General features: G+C 29.4%; 1 protein-coding gene across 8 annotated transcripts in view; it reads right to left on the bottom strand.

Annotated features, from left to right (window-relative positions):
* Nucleotides 1-9,048, bottom strand: part of LOC124425664 (rhophilin-2) — a 49,940-nt gene that overhangs the window by 8,140 nt on the left and 32,752 nt on the right. For 6 of the 8 annotated variants that reach the window (XM_046966297.1, XM_046966294.1, XM_046966295.1 and 3 more), the window contains 3 exons: nucleotides 476-591; nucleotides 243-374; nucleotides 7-82 (listed from right to left, as the gene is read on the bottom strand). In XM_046966297.1, the coding sequence (XP_046822253.1) occupies nucleotides 7-82; nucleotides 243-374; nucleotides 476-591 (324 nt within the window). Of the gene's footprint in view, nucleotides 1-6; nucleotides 83-242; nucleotides 375-475; nucleotides 592-2,461; nucleotides 2,756-9,048 lie in introns of those variants that run through there. The other 2 variants (XM_046966292.1, XM_046966300.1) reach the window with 2 other exon arrangements.

Below are 9,048 nucleotides of genomic sequence, written 5' to 3' on the forward strand. Positions count from 1 at the left end.
ACTCACTTTGAATGGATCACGAAAATCTATATCCTTGGTTTCCTTTAAACCCAAAGGTATCATTGGCATTACAGGATCCTCTCTGTAAAAAAAAAAAATGAAAAAATAAAAAAGAGAAAAAGAAAATAATGCTTTAGCGTATACGAACGATATCACAAACGTGTAAAAAGGAATTAAAAATTTCTTAAATGAGTTAAAAAGAAAATTTGAAAAAGATATTGGAATTAGATGGAAAAACTAACCCGTCCACATTCTGATAGAGTTCCACCGAGCTATTCAGTTCCGCCAACTGTTCTTTCAACAGCTGCAAGTTCGAATTGACGAAGCTCAATTCCAAAGCTACGGTCTCCTTGAGTTTTCTGTTCGTCGTAGCTCTATAAAATGAATAGGTCTTAAAAAATTGTACGCTTTAAATTTAATCATACGAATCCATAAAGATTTGAATCGATTAATTTCTTCGTTATCGTTAACCAACCTGAAAAGATTTTCTGCGCCTGCGCGCAATCGAAGCTCCTTGTTTATCTCCTGATTCAATTTGCTACGTTTATTCTGCAACTTTCCTCTACAAGTCGCGACCCTCGGATCAGACCCCTGCAAAATTGACAATGAATAAAATTAAAAATATTTTATACAAAAAATGTGCATATAATTATAAAATTACAACATATGTATGTATATATATATATATATATTTTTTTTTTAACACGTTCCGTGCCAAGCCATTTTTACCTGACTTGTCGTTCAGGCCATTTGATATTTTGACTAAAGAAAAAAATGACTGCGTGTACCGCCGGTGGTACACGTGACCTGAAGATCAAGTTTAACGTGTACCACTGGTGGTACACTTTGCACGGAACGTGTTAATGTTTAACGCACAATGTAAAATATGTGAAACTATTTAGTTTTTCATTAAATTCCATAAAAAGTTCTGAAAATGATAGCCTTAATAAGATAACTTCAGCATTTATTATTTCCAGCATAAATATTTATTTAATAGACAATATAATGAATGTTTCCTAAAAATATCTAAAAGAAACAAAAAGAAAAAAAAAATAAAAAAAAAAACAAGAGAAAAGAAAACAGATGAAAGATCGAAACGTTTATACGAATATATTAGGTGGACCGGAAAGTAATGTCGCTTTCTTAAATTAAATTCAAACGAATACATTTTTAACAAGTTTTTATTTTTAATCACAATCAAATATCGACATGCGCAGAAACGACATTACTTTCTGGTCCACCTAATATAAATCGTGCCAAGTGTGATTATACATTTCTTTCGCAGTAACGTGGAATAATTTTGCATAAAATTATCATTTTTAAGGTACCTCGATAGTAAGAAAAAAGATTGATGGATAAAACCGGTAACTTAACAATAAAAAAAAAAAAAAAGAAAAGAAAGAAAGAAAAGAAAAAAAGAATTCAATCAGACGAAATAAACGGAGTTTCGTTGTAAGGTCCGTTCGTTTTATAAAACGTCGTACGTACGCTCTTTCAAACGCATATTGCTTAGAAAGAAGAAGCTTTTATGTATATATTGGAATTCACGTATGATGCAAAAGGATGTGCAGTAACGTGACGTTTGGCTTACGCCCAGTTTTATACGTGCACCAAGCTTCTCTGATTAGATTGTTTTCTATGAATTGCCACATCGTGTCATTGTGTCTCGACTACAATTTGCCGCCATTTATTCGATTATGCCGTTACACGACACGATCGTGAGCTCGTTTTCCGAGTTGACGTTTTATCGTTAATTTTATTTATTCTAATCTATTTTTTCTTCTTTTTTTTCTTTTTTCTTTTTTTCTTGTATTTTCTTTATTTTTTTACCCTAAAAAAATTATACAATTTATTATTAAAATCAATCACGTTTATTTATCGTCGCTCGTCACTCACTTAGTATCTCAATAACAATCCGTGGTGATTCGTAAAATAATAAGAAAGAAAAAAAAAAAGAAAAAAAAACAGAAATAAATAAAAGTATCAATATTGTTTCTTTTCGTCAAACCGTTCTTATCTCTTTTTAATAACAATATTTTATCCCACAGATCTAATCTCACATTGTTCTTCAATATTTCATTTTCTCTCATAATATTTAAAATAATTATATATACTATATCTCGTCATATTTATGACAATTATGTGATAATAAAAAAAAAAAAAAAAAAAAAAGTATCATACTTTCTTTACCGTTTCTTTTTATATTTCCCTTTTTCTTATTAATTAATATAACAGACAATTACATGGTATCCGTTTGTCAATAATGAATTAATATATTTCATTATTGTATCTCGTTGCATTTAGAAACAATTCAAAAAGAACAAAAGCTAAAATGTCATTTATTTTTTATCATTTGTTATATTTTTTTATTTTTTTTTATTTTTTTTTTTTTATTTTTTCTTATTTCTTTTTATTTTTTTATTTTTTTATTTTTTTATTTTTTTTTTGAATAATTTCTTACCCCCAAATACTTCACAGTGCATTCCAATATTTCATTTTCTTCCGTCGTTTGTGATTTCGTCGAACGTGATAATAGATTTGAATAAACCTTTTCATTTTCCCGTTCATTCGTAGATCTATCCTTTTCGTCCTTCTTCAACGGCGACGTCACGGTTGTATGATTTTTCGGTAACGGTGAATAGTGTACCCACTTGAGCATGTTATCGCGAATTACGCGTCATCGAACTTCTTCGTCTTTCTTTTTTTTTTTTTCTTTTTTCTTCGTGCAATTTCATTCGCATTTAATAGTCAAAATATATCGTCGTTTCATCGATGGCGAACGACGAACGGTACGCTTTGAGAGACCGTTTTCCCGAATGACAGGACGTTTCTCTCTACAAATCGTAATAAATCTTTCTTGTAGTCGACTCGAGTGAATCTAAAAATTCTTTACCGGACAAATAATTTCTCGGACTAAGTTATTCTCTTTCAACGTACATTAAATATAATGTATATACGTTAATATACGCATCTACGTTTGTTCGTTGAAAATTTATTAAAAAAAAAAAAAAAAAAAAATATATATATATATATCTCAAATTCATTCAAGCAAAATAGCAAATTTTTAGTAACGATTTAAGAAATAATAAGTTGATAAGACATATCGAATTGAAGAACGATAAAAATAGAAGAAAAAAAAAAAAAATATATATATATATAAACATAATATATATGTTTGGCAAAATAATGTGTATAAAAGAAAAAGAAAAAAAAAATACAAAAAATTAAAAAATATATATATATAACACATTTGTAGTTCATTAAACAAAAAATCGTAAACAAAATTTGATTATAATTGCATATTATTTGATCGAAACAATATAAACAAATATAGGCATATATTTATATAGGAAAAAGAGAAAATTTTTTGAATGCATTAATTCGTCAAAAAGAAAAAAGAAAAAAAAAAAGAAATAAAGGATACCTTATGATTCTTTTGAAAAATCATTCAAACAAAGATCTTTATTTCATAACATCTAGATTATAAATTACGCGTAGATTCGAATGTAAATTGCTCTTTTGAAGTGACTTGCCCGTGTGCCCTTTCAAATCCGCTGGGAACAGGAAAAGGAGCGTAAAAGTCTCGCGCGATCGATCAGGGTTGGGCCGAACGAATGCGTGTCATTTGCATTACCCGTTTCGATCGAATTTACTTAACGTTCGAATTTGTTAAATGAAGTTAACCATTATGCCTCTCTTTCCTTTCGAAACTTTCATTTTCGGAGAAATCAAGTATATCGAAACTTGTCCAAATGATCAATTTTAAAACGTACTACTCGAGCACGTTTTTTTTTTTTTTTTTTTTTTTTTTTAATTAAAAACAAATCGATTCGTTATAAATATTAAAAAAAAAAAGACGATAAGATAACACTAGTCAAAATAAATTGTCAATAATATACGGAACTCGATCAGTTTTTCTTTTTTTTTTTTTTTTCATTTTTTTTTTTATTCGTTCAAAAAAAGTAATTGTTCTTTCGGTACATTCAAAATTCCAAACGATCCAACGATAATTATTTAATTATTATTATTAGAAAAAGGATTTCTTGTTTTCGATCGATTTCTTTTTTTTTCCTTTCCTCGCAAAAAAATTTTTCCAGCTGTTCGATTAATATTCTAATACGATCATCGTAGGAGCACGAAATCAACGATGTCTGCGAAGGAAACTGTTCTTTCTTTTTTTTTTTTTTTTTTTTTTTTTTTCTTTTTGGATAATAAATATTTTCAACGTCGAAAGTAGAACGGAAATAATTCAAATGCGTTAATCTTATTAAATGTGCCATATCATCTGATATATATCTATACGTAGATATGTAGATACATTGTATTATGAATAACTTTGTAAAGAAATTATTCGACTAATTATGGTCGAAAGTTGTGCAGAAAAAAAAAGAAAAGAAAAAACAAACACATGTTGAAAACAATAACGAAGAAGAGTAGCAAATCTACGAGTAGCAAACGAGTTATTACTTAGAAGGTAATATTCGTTTCTCCATTAGAAGAAATAATATTCCTTTCTTCGCGGCATGAAGCTAAACTATTACGTATGGAGGACGAATGCCTTTTCGTGTTTTTTTTTTTTTCTTTTCTTTTTTTTTTACACTTCCACATAATATGCACGGTAGTTGCTCGTAGAAGCGCGACTTCGTTACCATAATTTCGTTCCAGTCTGATTAAACTATTGCCAATATGATCTAGCAACGCGATATCGTAGTGATAGTGGTAGTAGTAGTAGTAGTAGTAATAGTAGTAGTAGTATTAGTAGTAATATAATAGTAGGTAATAGTAATACTGTAGTACGAGCATCCTTCTTTATTCGCTCATTCTCACTCGATACACTTTTTTCTTCCGCGTACGCACAGTTTCGAAATGAAATGAAATGAAATCGATTATGCAAATTTCCCTGAATGATATTTTTAATCGGAAGTAAAGCTTTAAAAGAACATCCGAACGAAACTACATAAAGTTCCCTTCATGACAATTAAATAAAGTCTATCGTATCCTTCGATTTAGAGTATAAAAAGAAAAAGAAAAAAGAAAAAAAAAAAATAAACAAAACAAAACGAAGAATTATAAATAATCTCTCTTATCGTTACATAAACGATATAATTACGTTTCGATAAATAAATAAAATTATACCTCGAACGATTGAACTAATGATTTTTTAATAATAATCCTTTCGATCGAAAATATTTCATGAGTTCCTATAATAAACGACGCTCTTCGATTACGTATCTACATAAAAATATTTCTCTTATGTAAAGAAAAAAAAAAAAAAAAAAATAAAAAAAAAAAAAAGAAAAAAGAAAGAGAAAAAATGAAAAAGAAAAAAACTAGGAAAAAGAAAGAAATAAATCTAGAAACGTAATACTCAGATCCAAGGATTTTTGGGGAACGAGCACGCATACGAAGCGTAACGAGACTCGATACCGTAAGCTCCGCGATAACGAATCGCGCGAATCGCACGAATCTCAAACCCGTTCGTTTCATCTTTGCACAGATCAAACAATCAAAACCGACTTGATTGGCTTAAAAATATTGATATATGGATCCCGAGTATTCTTCCAATAAATCTCATAAATCGTATATCGAAATATGCAGTAATAGAAAAATGCATAACTTGATCAAAGCTATAAACGATTTATATATTTTATTTTACTTTTTTTTTTTTTTTTTTCTAAAGTCGGTCGAATATCTCGTTCTAAACGGTTCGTTTTAAGATAGTAGAAGAAGAATCGGTTACAATCAGACGTTAAATCTACCGTAACACGCACCTAAAGCCATTACTACTACTCCTCTTCTTCGTTCTCTAACCGAAGCTACGAACGGTCTAACTGTTTCGTTATAACAACTTGCGGAAGCCTCAAATGAGAGAACTATATCGTGTACGATTGCCGTTAAAATTGAATAATAATGATTGGTAGGTACGTATTCACGAGCACGCGCTCGTAATCTCGTTAACAATGAAAAAGATTGAGGTTGGCTCTTTACCGTGACGATCATCGTTTCTCATACCTTTTGTCTCATAAATATAATTTATTTCAATTTAATTAAACATCGGGAAAAGTAATACGATCGACCTTATAAACTATTGTATTGTATATATATATATATATATATATATATATATATATTTTTTTTTTTTAACGGGATTTTAATCTTTCAAACGATTTTTCTATGTTAAATCATTTTATTTTCATTGCGAATTATTTCCCCGCCGAGATCAAGCCGTTAATAACGTTCTCTGCGTTACCGATCGGTCATGATAATATATTTACCCGCGAAATTTGATTTTGATTTTATTTATCTCTTTTCTTTTTTTTTTCTTTTTTTTTTTTTCTTGAGGGGGAGGAGAGAACGAGAAGTGAGAAATAAAAGTAATGATTATTACTAACGTTTACGTTCCGTTTTTTTGTTTTTTTTTATTCTTTTCTGTATGACGTGAAAGGGAAAAAGAAGAAAAAGAAGAAAAGAAAAAAAAATAGAAAAAAGGATTACGTAGACGTCGCCTTTGACCTAAATACTTGAGATTGTAAAATTTCGTAAAGTTTCATTTCCCGAAGTATAATATCCTCGTTATATGTACGAAGTGACATTTAAAAATGTCCAGTCATTAATTACCGAGATTACGGGGTTCATTAGAGTAAACGAAATTAAAACGCTATCGGCGATACACGAAGCAAAACGCGATACGAAACCGATTTAATTTCTTAAAAGATTAAACTTGTCTACGTGTTCCTTCACCCCTTTCCCCAGTCTCCTCTCCACAGTCACCGCCCCCCTGCCACTTCCCTTCCCTTCCCTCCAATGTATTCTTAATTCGTTTTTCCACACAAAGAGAAACAGGATAGTTAGCACGAATAACTGTTTTTATCGATCCACGGAAGCTCCTTGATTATTCCAAGAGGCACGTTATTACAACTCGTAAAGCCATTTTCGAGTTCGGATTTCTTTCACTTTGTATCTCTTAGTTGGCAAATTGTGCAATGCTACTACTATTCTCAAGGACACGAAAGCGATCCGTACCGTACCTTCGACTCCGTGAACTCATTAATTATAATAGAAAGGAAGGTATATATAAAGTTCTTGTTTTTTTTATTATTTGTCGAAATCCAAACTTTTAAAGCTTTTATTTATCATCCGTGTTATATAAAAAAAAAAAAAAAAAAAAAAAAAAAAATCAAAAAAAGAAAAAAAACGAAGAAAAGAAAAGAAAACAAATGATTACTAAAGCGGCCTAAAAATACAGAAGAAAAAAATGTTTGAGAAAAATAGATCAATCGTGTATTATATTTTATATCGTTTTGATTATTTATAAAAAAAAAAAAAAAAATGAATAAATTCAACCACGCCTATAGGTACTATATTACTACTTTCATAATCATCGATGGATATATAGGATGTCCTAAAAATGAAACTCCGAGATCCGAATATACGTAGTACTCGATAAAATAAGGAAAATAGTGTTGATAATTTATTGGTTTTTTTTCTTTTCTTTTTTGTCGTCTATTTTTTTTTTACGACAGTTTAAGATTATTTATATTGTATTAAAATAATTGTACTTAACAAAAATATCCTCGCAAAAAGAAAGAAAATCTTTTTACATTATTATTACGATATTATTATTTAAAAATTGTTGTGATCCTATTTACCATGTGATATATTTATCAACTTACTTTTTTGCTTACTTAATCGAGCATTACTTCATCAATTTTAAAACACCCTATATATATATATATATATATATATATATATATATATATATATATATATATATAGAATATATGTACAACAACCTTTACATATTATAGGAAAAGAATGTCAAGAGTGTCTCTAAAGAATTTCAAGTAAATTTGAAACTCAATTCAGTCGGAATAATAAAATAAAATAAAATAAAATAAATAAAAAAAAAAAAAAGAAAGAAAGAGAATCACTGTCAATGTCAGAAGTACGAGAACTTTCAGATCCACCTTATTATAATTTCACACTTTTCTCTTTGACGTTATATTATTTGACGAGAGTAAAAAAAGAAGAAAAAAAAAAAAGAGAAAATAAAACCACGACGGAATTTTAAAAGGGTTGACGAACTTTGAAACTTCGTTCGATTGAAAAATGCTAATTAAAATTCTTCTCTTTTTTTTTTTTTTTTTTTCTCTAGAACGAAGTAACGCCCGATTTGATCTTATAATATTTCGAATATGTGTCGCACGATCTTTCTCTCTCGAGTCCGTCTACCGTTGCACCGTTTTAACAACTGCCGAGACGTGGCCGATGTATGGGACCCATGGACCGAACCGACACTCGGTGAAAGGAGAGAAACTCTGGAGACAATATGGTGGGGAGGATAAGACCGATTCTTTCTCGTTTCGAATGTCGTGAGCCGTCAACGAGACGACGCGACGTACCTTCGAATGAACTCATTCGACATCGATCGTCCCTTTAATTATATCACCCACAACAATCATACTCAAGACTTTTTATTATTTTTTTTATTTGTTTTTTTTTTTCATTTCTTCACTTTACGCGGAATGTAAAAATATACTAAATTATATATATATACATATGTAATACAATAATGTAATTGCGATTGTAAGATGCAAAGGTACTATCGATTTTTTATATAAAAATTGACGGGAAAAATTTTATTTACTTTTTATTATTATTATTATTATTATTATTATTATTATTATTATTATTATTATTTTGATTTACTTATCTTTTAGTGTATAAAATTTGTCTTCAATTTTTTTTTTACAAAAAGTTGAACGAACTTTTGCATCGATCGAATACGATATAAGACTCAAAAGCTATACGTATCCAATAATTTATTTTAAAATATTATTACGATTATTGATTTTCAAACATACATTTTTGATTATTTTATGATGAATCATTATTGTAATTGCTACATGTTATCGTCAATACGTCATCAAGGTTAGAATCTGGTAATGAGTGTTTCGAGCGGCACATGAAAGGTTGGCCGGCTTTATACGGCTCGCGGCTCGCAGGTTGAATATGACTATTCTAGAGAGAGAGAGAGGGAGAGAGAGG

Source organism: Vespa crabro, chromosome 7 (genome assembly GCF_910589235.1).
Source record: "Vespa crabro chromosome 7, iyVesCrab1.2, whole genome shotgun sequence".
Lineage (NCBI taxonomy): Eukaryota > Metazoa > Arthropoda > Insecta > Hymenoptera > Vespidae > Vespa > Vespa crabro.